The sequence below is a fragment of the Colossoma macropomum genome, unplaced genomic scaffold (genome assembly GCF_904425465.1).
Source record: "Colossoma macropomum unplaced genomic scaffold, Colossoma_macropomum, whole genome shotgun sequence".
Taxonomy (NCBI): Eukaryota; Metazoa; Chordata; class Actinopteri; order Characiformes; family Serrasalmidae; genus Colossoma; species Colossoma macropomum.
This window is the reverse complement of record NW_023494787.1, coordinates 11,058,052-11,076,292: the sequence shown is the minus strand read 5'-3', so window position 1 is coordinate 11,076,292 and position 18,241 is coordinate 11,058,052. Positions and strand designations below refer to the sequence as shown.

Below are 18,241 nucleotides of genomic sequence, written 5' to 3'. Positions count from 1 at the left end.
CTTTGAGCTGCCACCGGCATGAAAAGTGCTATATAAATACAATTATTATTATTATTATTAATTATTAATTAATTTGAAACTAATCCCAATGAAAGGTATTAATTTATCTTTAAATGTAAAATTTATGTCCTGTTCTTCTTACCTTGCTCAGAAGTACTATGAAATCATGATAAATCCCCTTCAAAAACAGCAGATTGGACAATTTACTATTTCAAGATTTTAACCGTTTGTTTCAAACTAAAACTTGTACGTGCTGAGATATATATGATTATTTTATTATATATTACATACAATACATTTTGTAACTAAAGGTGCTATTAAATGAAATTATGCACATATATTTTTAGTTTCTAGAAATCATCAGGGCGTCTCTGAAGGCATAGAACACTTCCAAAACTGCATACTACATCACCAATAGTACTGCATACAGTAATGGATTTTTGGATGCAGTCTTAATTTAATTTTATTTTTATCAACACACACCAACAAAAATGTGAAATGATAAAACTGGTTTATTGCAGTGTTTGTACGGAGTACAATTTTAGCATTTTAGCATTCCACATAGATAAATCACCAATGTTTAAGTTGCTAAGCATAATTTACTCTGATGTAACTGAACTTGACTCAACCGACTAAACTGGGAGCTGATAAACGTTAATTTGAAATTATTAAACAAAGAAATTTGAACAAATTTAAAATTGTTGAACAAAGCTCTCAGTTATCTGTAATTATGAGCTCTATTCAGATGTGCATCTGCATATCTGTCAGTAGTAGCTCTTATCTTCAACAATGTTGAGGGAATCACAGATGGCTGCCAGCTTTCTGTTGTTCTCCCTCATCACATCGATGAGTCTTGGTATGCGTTCATTACAGAGGGGCTGATTCCCTGTGATTTCTCCTGCTGCCTTAATCAGATCCTCCATCACCTTCATCACTGACTCCTGGAGGATGAATCTGCGAGTCTGAACTTCAGCCACACTAGCCTTCCCACTCAGACCACTCAGGACACGGACGGCTCTTCTCACTTTCTCCTGGAACTCAGCTACAGACGCTCTCTGTTTCTTTCCTTCTTGGATTTCTTTACGGATCTGCTCCATTTTTGCATGTTGCTGTTTGATGTTGTGCTCAGTCTGAGAAATCTTCGATTCATATTCAGATACCTTTATTCTGAACGTTTCGACTTGACACTCACAGCTGCTCACCTCCTTTTCAGCTGCATCTACAGCGTGTGAAGCTTGAGTCAATTCCACTATTCCAGCAACTACCACGACAGGACCTGCATGCAGAGAAAAGAAACAAAATGTGTAGGCATATCTCTCACAAATAAAGTTTAAGCTTGCAAAAGAGAATACATTCCACCATGGGAGTGGGAGTGTGGGGGGTGTTTTGCACAAAAAAAAAAAAACAATTGCACTGTTCTGCTTGTCCATTTTGAGGGAGGGACATGGACACATAAGCTTGAATCATACATAAGTATTTCAAAATTAATATGAAATCAAAGTAAAATTAATAATTTGTGTTTTTGTTATCATAAACTTTTGTTTTATTATGTTAAGTTTATTAAAGATACAGTGATGTCCCCTGTCCCACATTCCTGCATAAGGATAAGAGACTGCACATCAGTTCAGCCTTAGCTTTGGCAGGAAGCCTGCTCAGCTTGACCCCACGGAGTACACCATATGAGAAGTCTCACCAGCAATCAATCCAACAAGTGGTACAGCGAACAATCCCGCTCCTACACCTGTGACGATTGCAGCATTTCGTCTCCTCTCCTCCTGCCTCCGCAGTGTGCGTCTTGTTGAATTCAGATTTGTTCTGGCCTGCTCCAGAGCGCCTTGAGACATTTTCATTAAGTTCACATTAGATGTCTGCTCAGTTCTCAAGTTGCCTAAGGTGAGTTCTGCATCACTCATCTCTCGTTGAAGTTTTCCCTCCTGTTGTGTAAGAATCTCAATTTTTTCATCCAGAAACTTCAGCCCTGTATTGGCTGCATTTTCTGACTGCTCTAAGTTCTGCTGGGCCTGCACAATCTGCTCTCTGATGTAGTTGAAGTTGGAGCACTGCCCACTAAAGGAATCTACAGGTGCATCAATGAGGGCATCGTAGATTCTGTTGATGGAGCAAAGGCCATTTTCCAGAGGCACAAGAACTTCTGTAACTGAGTCCTTTCTCAAAAGACTGTAGAGAAAAACATAAAAAGATAAAGAATAAAGAGCATTCATTTAGAAAGCAATTTTTTGGATTTGAAATCTTAAATAACTGGTATAATTCATTTAAAATTAATTACTTTTAAAGTCACTTATTTATTTTAAATGTAAAAGGCATGTTTCTCTTATTATTTGCATATGTTTTTATTCTACTTACTCAGAAGAACAGATTTGGCTCATGGTGATCTGAGGAGAAGAAAAGCAGAAAGTAAATGTGTAATTAATAAAAATTCTTAATAAAATCTAGTTGCAAAACAAGCTAGATGAACTATTATGATCGCACACCTAGCAGTGGGACCTGCTGCAGGCACTAACATGTTCCTTTCTGGAAAGCCCCAATGAGCTGTGAATACGCAAACATTCCATTTCAAGGACTAATGGTCTAAACATTGATTAATCCATTGTGATCCATTGCCATTCAACTAAATCAGTTTAAAAAATGTTAGATTAGATTGTGATTTTAATAATAATCAATCCAGATCCCCTATCTGTCTCCATTGATCTATTCATTGACAAAGCACGTGAGCAGTGTGTAGCATTATAAAAACAATAAAATGCAGAAGTTTTATTGTTTATGAGGAACCCAGTGAGGGCTCCCACTTCTACATGTGTGCAGATATAAGCATTCAACTTCCTCTGGCATTCTTCAAGCCCAAAGTAAGCAAAAGCCGATTCATTCTGTACGTTTGTATGGACAGATAGTCTAACAATTTGTGTTACAACCCCAGTTCCAAAAAAGTTGGGACACTGTGTAAAATGAAAATAAATGTAAATAAAAACAGAATGTTTTGATTTGAAAATCTCATAGAGCCATATTGTATTCACAACAGAACATAGAGCACAGATCAGACGTTGAAAGTGAGACATTTGACCATTTTCATGAAAAATATTAATTCATTCAGAACTTGATGGCAGCAATCCATCTCAAAAAAGTTGGGACGGGGCAACAAAAGTAAGTGGTCCTAATAAAAAAACAGCTGGAGGAACAATTTGCAACTAACTCACATGACTGGATATAAAAACAGCATTTTAGAGAGACAGAGACTCTCAGAAGCAAAGATGGGCAGAGGTTCACCAATCTATGAAAAACTGTGTCAAAAAATTGTGGAATAATTTCAGAAAAATGTTCCTCAACGTAAAACAGTATATAATATCATCAGAAGATTCAGCGAATCTGGAGAAATCTCTGTACACAAGGGACAAGATCGACAGTCAACATTGAATATCTGTGATCTTCGGGCCCTCAGGTGGCACTGCATTGAAATCATCAGGCATTATTCTGTATTGGAAATCACTGCATGGGCTCAGGAACACTACCAGAAATCATAGTCTGTGAACACAGTTCACTGTGCAGTCCACAAATGCAAGTGAAAACTGTATCATGCAAAGAAGAAGCCGTATGTCAACACGATCGAGAAAAACTGCCATCTTCTCTCGGCCAAAGCTCATTTATAATGGACTGAGGCAAAATTGAAAACTGTTCTGTGGTCAGCTGAATCAAAATTTGAATTTTTTTTTTTTTGGAAACCACGGGCGCTGTGTCCTGTGGACTTAACAGTAGAGGGACCATCCAGCTTGTTATCAGCGCATAATTCAAAAGCCTCCATCTCTGATGGTATGGGGTTGCATTAGTGCCTATGGCGTGAGCAGTTTACACATCTGGAAAGGCACTATCAATGCTGAACAGTATATAGAGGTTTTAGAACAACATATGCTGCCATCCAGACAGCGTCTCTTTCAGGGAAGGCCTTGCATATTTCAGCAAGACAATGCTAAACCACATACTGCATCCACAACAACAGCATGGCTGTGCAGAAGAAGAGTCCAGGTGCTGAACCGGTCTTTCTGCAGTCTATTGGTGAAAACATTTGGCACATCATGAAATGAAAAATCTGGCAAAGAAGATCCAGGACTGTTGAGCAGCCAGAATCCTACATCAGACAAGAATGGTACAACATTCCTTTCCCAAAACTCCAGCAATTGGTCTCTTCACTTCCCAGATGTTTACAGACTGTTAAAAGACGAGGGGAAGCTACACAATGGTAGACGTGGCCCTGTCTCAACTTTTTTGAGATGCGTTGCTGCCATCAAGTTCTAAATGAGTAATGTTTTTTATGAAATGGTAAAATGTGTAATTTTCAACATCTGATAAGTGTTCTATTGTGAATACAATATGAGTCTATAAGATTAGCAAATCATTGCATTATGATTTTATTTAACTTTATTTACTTTTTACACAGTGTCCTAACTTTGGGAATTGGAATTGGGGTTGTGGTATTGTTTTAGTTTTAGTATTATCTTAGTTTTAGTATTTTAAGAAGCTATTAATGCTTAAAAGTATTCTATTGAAAAGTACATGCATTACCTTCAAAGTTTTCAGTTGCACAGATATAAATAAATAAATGAAATGTGTCACATTTGCACCTCTTAAAAATAAATGTGCTGAGAATGTATTACTTTATATATTCCCCTATTGTTTAAATTGTTTTACCAGTAACATTTTGGTATTCAGTGTACTTTCAATTTTACCAAAAAAAAATAAAATTAATAAATACATAAATAAAAAGTGAACAGAATTACTTTCAGGTCAGAGATTTACAACCATCGCAAGGAATTTTGTTGTGAACTTCATGTTCCTTTACTCATATAGATAATGGTTTCTACATGGGATTTATCTTGGAATTATAATTCTAGGATTAAACATTCTGGGCTTGAACTGTAACATTATGTGATAGTTTTCCAGACTTTTTCCACTCACACATTCACAACCGCCATTCCATTCTATTAGGATCCAAAGTTTTTCATGGCATTGGTCAAATGTAATTATTATTTTCGTTTTTGCAAATGTTTGTAATATTTGCATATGAATATTTACTTTCTACTCCTTGATGATTGATTAAAGGAAATCCTTTTAAAACTATTTAATGGCTTTCCCCTCAAATATGTTTATTTTACATTCTTATTAAATCTATAATGTTGTTGCATGCAAACTTTGAATAAAAAAATCTCTATATTTACAGCATTCTAAAGAGCTAGAAATAAGAAAAATACTAATTATCCTATCAACAGAAAAACATTTTTGTGATGCAGGCAATCAGTTTGAATTATGAAATCTTACCTCCTGTTAGTCCTATCAGACATGTAATAGTCCACCTTCGATGATTAGTATACATGAGGATGAATAGCTCCTTATTTGAAAGTGCAGCAGCATAGCTCTGTTGGTGGGCTGGGCTTTTTGATCCTTCAGGTAATAAATACACTGTGGCTTTTCTTTATTCTTCATTCCTTCTCTTCCATTCAGATCAGCAGAGCTGAGAGAACTTCATCCACACCTTCACTGAAAATAACTGATATATCAAGGTAGGACAGCTGATTTAATTAAAAAGGCATTGACAGCTTCATGAATAGAACAGGTCTGTTTGCCATGACTAGCCATCATTGAAAATAGATGTTGCTTGGCTTTTTTTGTGTTCCATATTTTTTCCACATTTCTGAAGACTCAAAGAGTAGGCTCTTTTCAGGTTAAAAAGAAAAAAATGCAAAAGAAAATCTACAGCTGAAATCATTTTCAAATGGTAGAGCGACACTGGACACTTTCTTTACTAGTTAAGATGATCCTAAAACTAAGATGGTTTTGGGAAATGGGGCCCTGTTTAGTTGCAGGTGTGATGGGAGCGAGGAAAACACAAAAAATTGCTGCATGGGGGATTTTCCATAACCAGCGCTTAGAACAACTCATCTACATAAATGCTTGGTGCACAGCAAAAAAATGTTTTATGTTTAATACCAAAGTATTCCAATGTTTTGGACATCATTGAGGGACACATCTCTTATTTTCCTTATGTGTAACATTATACGATATTACTCTCACTACATGTCCATTAGCACTTTTTCTCACCGCATTCTGCTGCACAGATCTTTCTGCTCACTGCAAGTGAGTGTTTCTTTGTTGTTTCTGTTATGAAAATGAAAGAACTGTATTTGAAATATCTGGGGCAATAACAATCCAATACACTGTTAGCTGTGCACAGAAGCTTACAATAACACCAAAATTAAGCCTTAATTTTTATGCTTTCACAATTTTCAGGACACATTTGTTGTCCTGTTCCCTGTTCATTAAATTTGTTAGATTATTTCCACAGTGCTGAGTAGTTTTTGGGGAGCCCAGCTGCTGGGCTAGTGACTGTGTGTCAATAGCAACCAATCCGAAGGGTTTATTTTCAAATCGTAACAGTGCCGGGTTAAACAGAGTTGGTTAAGCAGCTTCTCATAAGGCAACAGCAAAGAGTCACAGCTAACAGGAATCGGTAAGTCAACTTCTAGGAAACATAAGCTTTTTACTACTCATAATATAGACTTTACTACTTATTAGCTTAGTTAATGTTAGCCCACCTTAATGTTTGTTTCTACTGTCTTACTAGAGGGTCATTTGCAGCCGAAGCCCTTTATATGACATTTGTAAATATTTATAGCTGAATATTATTTTGTAGTAATCTGTAGCAATTTACATTAAGGGTTGCAAATTAATTGAGAATTGTATACTAAAAAGTTATTTAATATGATTCTTTCAATCAATGTGATTTTTTTTAGGTTGAATAAAACTAGTTCAATTGCTTGTTACCACATAAAGTAATTTTTTAAGTACATCTGATGAGAGACTTTTTGCATTGTTGCATAAGATGTCCAAGTTTGAAGGATGTGATTGTAGTTGTCGAAATTAACGTGCAAGTTAATTTAGAATACATTTTTATTGAAAATTTATATGTATATATTCCTCTGTACTTGAGGTGACACAAAAACAAGTAGCAAGAAAAGATATCAGTAACAAGTCAAGTCTTAATTGAGTTCATAGAATAATTAATAACAAGAATGGTCACTTTAGTGGGAAGGACACAAAGGAGTAATTAATTACTAACAATAAACAATATATAGCATATATAATCTACTGATTTATTAATTTTACCAGAATGTCTATACATAAAATAGTAGACATTCTGGTAAAATTAATAAATCAGTAGATTCATTAATGGGATTAACAGATCATTAACAGGATTAACACATGAGTACTTATAAGTTCTTCGGTTATTTATTTTCATGATTAAACACACATCAGTTCATTAGCATTGTAATAAGCAACAATTGGTAAATAAGCTGTGAATGAATACTAAACTAAGCTATCAGTTAACAGTGTACTCAATTACTAATTATTAAGTACTTAATCAGTTACTAATGTATAATGAGCAGTTATCTAATATATAAGTAATTATTAGCATGTAATTATCAATTATTTGTGATGTGTATGTGGCTAACATTATTCTACCAAATACATTACACAGATAACCTAACCAATGTTAGTTAACCCAGTAAACTTGGGACGCACATTAGATCACCACTTTCTATCAGCATATGGTACATTACTTTGGATGAAGTGTAAAGAAGGGAAAATGTTTGCCATGTGTTTCGTTGTCTCTAAATTTGTCATCATTTCTATTTTATAGGTTGGAACAAACATGCCAGAATATCTGCAGCAAACTGAGAAGAAGCTTAAATATTAATAAAAAATAATTACAGCTTTATTGACCAATATCTTTGTTCTTAATAATTACATTAAGTAGAATACAAAATATAAAAATTATATGTAAAAATAAAATAAAAAAAATAAGCAAAGACAAGGCAAGTTTATTTGCATAGCACTTCACTCACAATTCACACAAACACAGGCTTGCACATAAAAATAGTAGACCTTCTATTAGATTAGAATCAGGTTTTAGATATGTGTGAAAATGCTGGATGGTTTGACAAATACCATTACTCACTGTCTTTACTTTGGAATGTGCTTTGATTGACACAGGTCTCCAAGTTCCAATTTTTCTTTGACAGTTTTTACCCCCTTTATGTCAACTTGACCAAGTCTTCCAAGGTTCAACATGTGGGCAACGCTGCTTTGAGTGGTTCCTCAGAGTGAAAGTTAAGTTATGAAAAGCTGAATCTTAATAGTTTCCAGAAGCAGATTTGGCAGCTTACAATGATCCCATTTTCTTAAGTTTATTTGCAAAATAAGATAAACAAAGTTTATGTGTGGATCATTTTTTTTCCCTCTAAACCTGACATCTCTGAACTCATCAGAGTTTATGTTTTTGCAGATGTTTTGATTGGCTTTCAGAACTGAATCTTTTAAATTTAAGTGGACTTTCTTCTAATTTGTTGATGAGCTGCACTACAAATGTATATTTACTCTGTAATTCTGTATTATTAAAAATTGAAGTAGCGAAGTCAAAGCACTCTTTCAGAAACAAACTTAAGTAAAAGTACTATGATTTAAGTCTACTCAAAATAGTACTTTTACAGAAAAAAATGTACTCAAATACAGTAATGAGAGTAAATGTAATTTGCTACTTTCCACATCTGCATAACATATATGTCAGGTGAGTTTTTCTTGACATTAGGTTCTGTCATAAGACTTTGTGGGGTGAAGTGACATATTATGACAGTTGCTTTTGTAGCTCAGTGTATTTTTGGTACACAACTTGTAAAATCAAATAAACGTGAGTTCTTTTATGCTTTGACTATTTGACCTTTATGCTATTATGCTATTACAGCATTACTAATCTGGTAGTTATATGGTAACTATTAAACACTAAAATTAGTTATCTACATTTCATTTTACTTGGCTTTTAAGTAAAACAAGCAATTTGTGCAATTGTTCTTTTTCACTATATGTTCTGGCATTCAAAAGGCACATTTCACAGAGTCACATATTTTCTGAAACTTCAGAGCTAACTTGTAACAATCTCCACTATATGCAAAAGTCATTAAACACCCATGTCATATTCAGTGAATATCAGTCAAAAAATATTGCAGGCAAAATATAAAACTAGTAACCTTAACCTCAAACCATAATCTTAATCTTACCCTCACCTAAAGCTAACCCTGATACTTATCTTCACTCTAATCCTAACACTGTTGAGAATCATCTGTGTTTCACAAGTTTATTAATAATTGAAATATCTATCGATAATCTACCTAAATAAAGTGGGACTAAATTTCTTGTGCTGAACATTAAGGCAGCTGAAGCTGATTAATGTGCAGGTCACTAATTGTTTAACTCTTTAAGTAGCCATGCCAATCGAGCTGAGAGAAGTACCATACATGTGGGAGATTGATTAGTTGTACCCAGTCTGCTCACCAGAGAGCCCCTGCACTATTAATGAGCATGAACAATGTGCTTTAGGGATGCTGTAAATGTTTGTATTACTACAAAGAGGAAAACTTTGGGTAGCACTTTACAGATCAGTAATAAGTGGATAATGATATGGTAATATTATGGTAACAAGTGTGTACTAACCTAAATATTTACCTGAAACATTAAGAATCAGAATCACTTTATTTTGCTGCTACACTATTTTTATGTTACATAAACAAGCAATTTGTCTTAATGAGTGCACACTATCACATTTAACATACTGAACCAGACCAGACAAGCATATAGACTAGTAACAAATATTTATTTAAGGGACAGTTAAAATAAAAATACAATAAATAAAATAAAGAATAAGAAAAAAAAATAAAAAGGTTCCAATGTGGAGGAGCTAAAGATGTGTAAATATCTGTATGTGTGCAGATATGAATAACTATACATACAGGTCAGAATATTACAGATTGATATTTGTAAAAATTAACCTCTGTACAGTTGTGAAAATAAGCATGATGTTAGAGAGGAGTTAAACTGTAATCAAGTAGGTTTGTTAGGTTCAGTTTAAGTTTAAAGTGTGAGATGACCATTATAGTTGATGAGTGCTACAACTCTGAGAAAACAGCTGTTAGCAGGTCTGGTTGTGCTGGTTTTGATGGTTCTCAATCTTCTACCAGAGGGAAGTGCACTGGAAGAAGTAATGTCCAGAGCACCTCATCATCCTGCTGTTGTAGCTGTCCTGAAGTGTTGGTAGACTACATTCAATGATGCAGACAGAGTAAAGCACATGAATATTCAGAGAGAAACAGATAAAATCTGACATAGACAGGATTGCATGGGGCAGTCATTATAGTAATTGAAATGAGCCACAAGTGAAATGAGTCCAGGTGATCAGGTGGGCGGTCGAATGTTAGTTCTTGCCCTATGACTTCCTCCAGCATGCAGGCAACAAACTACACTGTAAAAATTAAAAGGGTACTTGAGGCACCTTTTGGAGTTCCTCAGCTCACCACACTGGCAGAACCCTTTAAGAACCCTTAAAGAAACATCCAGTAACCCTTCTGAAAAGAGTAGTTTTCTGAGGAACTTGTACAAGATTCTTTGAGGAACCATTTAATCCATCATGGTGCTTCAAAGAACAATTTTTAAACGGCTTGACTCTTTAACCCCTTAAAATACCAGGCTTATTACATACTAGGGCTTATTATTCAGAAACTACAGGGACTTCAATGCAAACTGGCTGAGCTTTTCTTAGGTTATAGACCTGTGTGTAGTAAAACCTTGGCTGTTTAAGCGATTAAAGAACTTTAGTTTATTTCAGGGTTTGGGGCCTACTACTACTGTTGCCAGAGTTAAGCACTACAACTAGGAAGAATTTAAGGATTGTTAAGGATTGTACAACTTCACAGGCTTCAGATAATCAGTAGGACACTAAGAAGCTGTAAATACAAATTAAGAAATGCTAATTGTGTCCAGAATGTTTATTGAAGCTACAGAAGATTTTAAAGATTATTATTATGTGTTATTTTGTGTTACAGCCCTTTTTCCTTCCTTTTACAAGACAAGGAGATGTTAGTTTTTGGTAAAAAGTTTGTGCGTCATCTTTTTTAACCCACAGACTTCAAAAGAATGAGCTTTGTTTGCACCGTGGTCAAACTTTAATGGTGAATGCTAATAACAAATAGACAGTAAATAAACACATTTATAGTTGAAAATAGCCCAACAAAATATCAGGTTTCAGGCCAAGTACAGTATATATCAGTGGTGCCCAACCCTGGTCCTTAAGGACCCCTGCTCTGCACATTTTAGTGTTTGCCCTGCTCCCAACACACCTGATCCAACTAATTTTCTAATTGACAACTCCTTCATCAGTTGAAGTAGGTGTGTTTTGGAAGGAAAACACAGAATTGTGCAGGACAGGGTGTCCTCCATATACGCTGGTATATATAGTAGATATTGCAAACTATTACAAATTTCCCAAATGCATTTTGCTGCACTCCTTCGCCAATGCGTGTACAGTCTATCTCTCTTGTGCATGCCGTCTCTTCTGCTTCTCTCTCTTGTACATTTTGTTTCTGTTTTCAACTTTTTACTGTTTTTACTGATTTACTGTGTACTGTATTATTCAAAAAGCAGCGGTGTAGTATTTTAAGAAACACCAGTATCAGTATTCAGAGGGTCCCAGAAAACCTATACACAGAGTAAAAGATTCAAATGCACGCATGCAAATTCCAGTTCAGTCATGCTTTTACTGGATGTAGGTGCTCACGAAACCTTTTGGTTATGCAAGTTACCTGCCAGAATACACAAGGACCTTGCGGAACCCCTACAAAATTTTAAGGTTCTTAACTCCTTCTAGTCCTATAAGTGCTTCTAGGAACCACTTGCTTGAGGTCTCACTGAAATGAAAAGGGTTCCTCCAAAAACCTATAGCTAAAGCATGGTGCTTGAAGGAACCCAGTGAGGTAGTTAGAGGTTCCTGCAAGAGCTTGTTGGCTATCAAGTGTTCCTCCAGTAACTTAATTTTTTAAAAGGTTTTTTGAGGCATCTCTTTGAGTGTGCTATTGGATATTCAAGGTAGTTTTTACAGTGTACAGTTGAGGTATATTTGCTCCCTCTGGTGTTGTTTGAGGTGAGACAACATGATAATGTGCGCACCAAATACTATAAGATAATATCATGTGTGCACCAGGTGCTATCAAGTGAGGACCAGATATCATCATGTCTGCACCAGATACCATTAGGTGAGCATCAGATACTGTCACATTAGCACTAGACACCATTAAGTAAGCACCAGATACTATTAAGTGACCATCAGATATTTAATGTCAAGTCAAAGTTTATTTAAATAGCGCTTTTTACAAGAGGTGTTGTCACAAAGCAGCTTCGCAGAAAAATCCGGGTCCAAGCCCCCATGAGCATTGCCAGTGGCGACAGTGGCAAGGAAAAACTCTCTAAGAACAAGAGGAAGAAACCTTGAGAGGAACCAAGACTCAAAAGGGGAACCCATCTTCCTCTGGTCGACACCGGACAGCAAACAGCACTAGTATAAAATATTAGAATACAAAACGGGGAAAAAACAGGTGGTGCAATACTTAATTAGATAGTTTGAGTTTATGCAGCAGCAGCAGCAGCATCATCCACGGTGGTCAAAATGGTGCAGATCAGCCAACGGAGATGGAGCTCTGGTGACTCTAGCAGCTCTGATGGCTCCCATGTAGCGACTCAGGCAAAACTGATATTAGCAAAATGCTTGTGCAAACAGATACATTTTGGGTCAGATAAGCTCCAGATATTATCAAGTGATTAATATTTGCTTGCACAGTAATGTTTGGAGCTCACCTGGTGCCACCTCAATAATATGTAATGTACACTTAATAGTATGTGGTAAGTATACGATAACATTTCATGCTCACCTGAAAATATCCAGTGTGCACACAAGAATATCCTGATAGTAATTTGTAAGCACATGATGTACATGTACATTGCATGCACCAAATTTATGCTAAATAAAAACACACCATGCCCTTTCAGTGGCTCCATAATATCTACCATTAATGATGGAGAAAATGTATTCTACATTTTACATAAAAATGAAAAAGTGGTTGTGAATACAAAAATGCTAGAAGATGTAACCAATCAATTATCCAAGTAAACTGTGTCCAGTCAATGAGAAGTTCATTAAATAAAATCTACAATATTTTAAAATATATTTAGTTATTTTTATTTATTTCCTTTTTACTATTTCATTAAACAGAAACAAAGAAGCAATGGATTCCAAAATTATGAAGACTACTCAAAGTCTCACCACAGCTGAGGAGATGAGAAACCAAACCAAGCTTGTGATGCAGCCTTATGCCAACTGGGAGGAATACCTGACTCCTGCACCGCTCTCCATAGCCATCCTGGGAGAGCTGGTCTTCATCTCTTCACAAACTGATTTCTCCATCAACAAAAAACCACCAAAGGACGGCTACAAGTACATCAAATACCCAGATTCATTTCGTGCCTGTCTCATGCAAGTGTGTAACTCTGGCTGGTGGGCTTTCAATGAGGCCCACAAGAACATGGACCAGATTCGGCTCCACACCATGGCTGTTCCAGACTACATGAAGACTGCTGTGAAGATACTTTTCCAAGGTAATGATGAGGTTGTTGAAGCCCACCTTCCTGACCAGCTGGAGAACATTCGTGCCATTGCTGATGACTGTCTTGAACTGGCTGAATCAACAGAAAAGCGGTTCACTGATGTCATCAATATTATCCAAGAGTTGCTGGAAGCCTGTTTAAATGCTAAGCACTTTTACGGAGAAGAGCTGGAAGAAATCAAGAAGAAACTGGAGGAGAATAAAATTAGAAAACAGTCAGCAGAAGAAGCTGCTAAACGCTCTGAGAAGGCAGTTAAAATCATGGAACAGGAACTAGCAGAAGCACGAGAAATCTACAATAAAGCAATGGATTCTCTACCCAGTGGATGGAACATGATAGCTATGGATCTTGTTGGAGCTGTAACTGAAAGTTATACACTTTTAATGAATGGACTGACAACATTGATGACTGAGCCAGTGGCACAAATGTGCAATGCTTCGAAAGAAATTGCAGAGACAGTGAACCACATAAAAGGCTCTACTGTAGATGGAGTTGATGAAATAAATATCTATAGCAAGTCTGCAGAAATCATGATGTGCACAGAGCTTCTTCAAATGTTTGTGCAGGAAAATACCATTGACTGGAAGACACTGTATGATTGGAAGAAAAAAGCAGCAAAAACAGATTTTATAAAAGAGCAGTTTCAAAGAATCAATTGCAGCCTGGAAAACTTCCCACAATGTCTACCAAAGATGCGAGCCCAAACATTGTGTGAACAGGCCATTAACATCTGTGGAGAACTGGCAAAATATGCATCAGATGGGAAATGTGAGGAAGCCAAAACAGAGGAGCTGATCAACAACATCAGAAAACTGACTGAATCAGCCTGCAGTTTTGACTGCAAGAGCAAGGATTTCACAAAGACACCTTCCCTGACTCCAAAGCCACCAATGATGTTGAAAGAGAAAAATAAATCTGAGAAGACGAGGGCTTCAGAAAGAGCATCGGGGAATGCCAGGTTCCGCATAGAGCAGAGCCGAGCTCAGCTGAACAAGATCAGAGAGACCTATGAGAAGAGTGTGGAGAACATGGAGAAAAACCAAAAGGAACTGACTGAAATTCTGATCGACATGAGAAACTGCAAATTCAAAGAGATAGACTTTAACACCACCATACAAATGCTGGTCAAAGGGATGGATGCCATGGGGAGAGTGAAGGAGCAGTGGGAGAAGATGGTGCGCTTCTTTCAGATGGTGTCCAACATTGTGAAAACCAGCCTGAACAGAACTCTCAAAGATTTTGCCTCCACGTCTGAGAAGACTCAGTCACTTTCCTACAACTCAAAGCTCTTCTCCAAAGATCTGCTGTACAATCAAGCTTTTCAGGCCACTAACATTGCCAGCCTCGTCCACATGATCTCAGCAACCTACACTGAAGTGTCTGAGAAGTATCTCATGGATCGTATCAGCTCACTGGGGAAACTTATGGCCATGGACAAGGAAAAACCAGAGTTTGAACAGGAGCGTCTGCAGTTACAGAATGGCTGTGATGAAGCTCAGAAAGGCATTTTACGCCTTGTTCTCAAGAATAAAAATGAGTTTGAAAGGAAGACTGACTCAAGACTGGAGAAGATTGACAAAGAGTTGCTGGCCATTCTTCCCCCTGCTGCTCCAGAAGAGATGAAGAGCATCCAAGCAGCTGTTGAAAGGGGATTCACAGAAGATGAGGAGGCAGAATATTATTGAATGTGTATGCAAAATTCATACTCATTTTGTGCCATTGGTAATGACTAATTTCCCTCAGTTCCCCCACATTAATTTTGCTTACAGGACAAACATAATCTGAAAGGTGCTACTGTCCTGGCTTTTCATATTATTCTCTTTATAATGGGTTGTGGTAGTTATGCCACTGTTATTTGTATAGTGTGGCAGATTAATTTGGTTTTGGAAGAAAGTGAAACCTGAATATACAGACACATAGTACTACTACTACATAATATTTTCAGTCAGTTTGATAAATAAGCTTCTGTGCATATAAAAATAAGATTTTATTTAGAGTTTATTTTGAGAATGCCTTATTGAGGAAATGTTTGTCTTTATGCCTTACACTTTATTTCCATAATTAATCTAATTATTTCATTTGATTGTCCTACAGTGCATATGTTGAAGAGCAGACTGTTTAAAACGTTTGTTTTTAATTTACAATTCACTAGATGGCAGTATATTATAATTACATTAGAACTGGCCTGACTGCATGTCTTTGGAAATATACAGACACTGGGAAAACAGGCACTGTGGGAAAGCTCCACACAGAGAGGGCCCTGGGGGATTAAACCCAGGCCCGTCTTGCCAAGAGATAACATGGCTACCCACTGAGCACCAAGGCCTGTGCGTGTATGTCTAGTTTAAGGCACTATTAATAATAGTTAATATGCTATGCAAATGGTGAAGGAAACACCCAGTACTTCCTTCATTTGTCCATTGCAGAACTGCGATATAATACCCATCACAGACTGTTCCACACTTATATAACACAGGTGTCATGTTTCTATACAGTTTTCTATACTCTGAAATGAATGAACACATTTTTTTCCTAAAAACTTCATTTAACATGCCTATGCAGCCTTTTCTATCATTTGAACTGAATCAACATATTTGTTTCTTTACTGAACCTTTATGGAACTTGCTGTGAAAGACAAGGTCAATAAATAAAGGCACATGTAAGCATCACACTTGACTAAATGGTCCATTCCAGCCTATTAGACTCATCTGATCACATATGAATTCCTGGCACATGCTTGTCTACAGACATTAACATACATATAGATAGCTGTCATAAATTCTTCATTGTTTTGTGGGTCACGTTTATTGTAGAGCATTTAATTCTCACAGAGGTGACTTCATTATAGTGGAAAATTAAACTTAGAACTTTCACTCAGAGAGTGGATGTGTCCACCAGTTACACCACAGGGATTTGTTTTTGCACCTTTTTGGAAAAGGAGAATCAATTTAAAAGGTTTACATTACAGTTTACATTACAGTTACCTAAAATCATCTAAAAAAATTCTAAAAGCTGAAAAGCCTGGGTGGAAGGACCTGGACATGGCTGTCTGGGTGAGCTCCAGTTAAAAGATAAACCTGGCCTTGAGGTAGAGACAGTGGATTAGCAAAGAGGCTGGTGGAGACTGGAGGGCACTGGGGAGCTGCAGAAAGATGTTTCTGAAAAGGTGCAGACGAGGGCAGACTGGAGCCAAAGATCAGACATCTTCTGATCTTTGCTGTCAAAGACATGAGGGCTGTCTGTTGAGTCAGCAGCGAGACTTTCCTTCTGGAGCATGCAGTGCTGAGCCACAGTACCAGACAGTGGTGGTTCTCAAGGCCTTATGCCCCTGAGGAAGCACACCAGTGAGTGAGTACACCTAGATGACCTACAAAAACACACACAAACAAACACATTGGTTAGAAACAGAGCAGATGTGCAGTCAAATGAATTTTATATAAGCTAGTCCCAAGAATTCACTATACTTGAAAACTGACTCACCACTTTGACAATGTGGCTATTAACTTCAGGAAGCTGGATGGTGGTCTCCTGCATCACATGCATTACTAAGGATCTAATGCAAGCATGAGTGATGAGGTCCATAAACAACTTGACAAAAATGGCTTCCACAACCCTGTTGCAGTCTGGCCACTGTGCTGGGCTGTTCGCTCCAAGAAAACACCTGAGGAAAAAAATAACACAAACAACATTATTGTACTTCAATGATTGCTAATTTACAGATTTGAGCAGTGCTAATGTGCACAGTTATGCATATAAACTTACCATCTTGTTGACTCCACGCCTGGAGATACAATTTTCTTTGTTGTGCTCAAAGGCCCTTTATTCAGAGTGACCTGAGCATGTGGAGAATACGCTGTGCGCTCCTTGTCATAGTCACTCAGAGCGTACCAAAGGGTAATTAGATGACTTGGCTCTGTGACAATGCAAGGCTGTGGTCTTTCAAGCTGACCAGAGAGTCTGCCAACTCTTCAACTCTGCTGCAAACCCTGCAATGTTATCAGGCCCTACAGAGTCCTGAATAAACATAATTAATTATTTGGTAACGCTTTACATTAAGGGTCGCTAATCAATCATTAATTATATAATAATCAACTATTAATTTCCCATTATTTAGTTGTTAGTTAACTCTTCATTAAGCATTAGCTATTACTTAGTAATTGATTAAGCACTTATCAATTAGTAATTAAGTACACTGTTAGGTCATAAGTTAAGTTTGTCGTTAGTTTGTGGCTTACTTACTCATTATCTGTGTACTAACTGCTGCTTATTACATTGTTAATTAACTAATAAGTATTTTTCTTCATATAAAGAAGTAACGTGATAACTTACTAGCACTTGTGTGTTAATCCCGCTAATTATCTGTTAATTAACTTTCCATCACCTCCATATATTCAGTTGCTTCACTTTTCTCACATTGGTTCTTGTTCATTAAAGATGCTTATGGTCACATCTGACCGTAAGATGAGTGCACACAAATTCACGGATGGTTTTGTTATTTATCACTTTCATCTTGGCATATCTGTACAAATTAACTCATATCTGGTAGGAGTGCATGTAAATTTGGGCATAAATGCTGGATATGTGGCTAATTAACCAAAACTATTATCAACATAATCTGTAATTGCAAAAATAAGAACAATAGAAAATTTCAATAACACTAATTTGTGTGCATTACAGTCCAGTACAAAAGTGG

At 36.7% G+C, this 18,241-nt stretch overlaps 2 protein-coding genes across 2 annotated transcripts; one reads left to right on the top strand and one right to left on the bottom strand.

Moving 5' to 3' along the window:
* Positions 1-723: 723 nt before the first annotated feature.
* Positions 724-5,365, bottom strand: LOC118805028. Its single transcript, XM_036565631.1, has 4 exons — positions 5,326-5,365; positions 2,365-2,393; positions 1,694-2,178; positions 724-1,276 (listed from the first exon to the last, which is right to left on the bottom strand). The coding sequence occupies exons 2-4, from the start codon at positions 2,385-2,387 to the stop codon at positions 765-767; spliced, it is 1,020 nt and encodes a 339-aa protein (XP_036421524.1). The 5' UTR covers positions 2,388-2,393; positions 5,326-5,365; the 3' UTR covers positions 724-764.
* A 119-nt stretch (positions 5,366-5,484) lies between these two features.
* Positions 5,485-16,189, top strand: LOC118805364. Its single transcript, XM_036566112.1, has 2 exons — positions 5,485-5,567; positions 13,157-16,189. Exon 2 carries the CDS (start codon positions 13,170-13,172, stop codon positions 15,231-15,233), a length of 2,064 nt encoding a protein of 687 aa, XP_036422005.1. The 5' UTR covers positions 5,485-5,567; positions 13,157-13,169; the 3' UTR covers positions 15,234-16,189.
* The last annotated feature ends 2,052 nt before the right edge of the window (positions 16,190-18,241 follow it).

What these genes read in the sequence shown, in the direction of transcription:
- LOC118805028 (XM_036565631.1), bottom strand. Translation starts at nt 2,387, where the DNA reads ATGAGCCAAATCTGTTCTTCTGA. An exon ending in AGCCAAATCTGTTCTTCTGA is followed by an intron (nt 2,179 to 2,364) that starts GTAAGTAGAATA and finishes TTTTCTCTACAG; the next exon opens with TCTTTTGAGAAAGGACTCAG. An exon ending in ACTTGTTGGATTGATTGCTG is followed by an intron (nt 1,277 to 1,693) that starts GTGAGACTTCTC and finishes CTCTGCATGCAG; the next exon opens with GTCCTGTCGTGGTAGTTGCT.
- LOC118805364 (XM_036566112.1), top strand. Translation starts at nt 13,170, where the DNA reads ATGGATTCCAAAATTATGAAGACTACTCAAAGTCTCACCACAGCTGAG.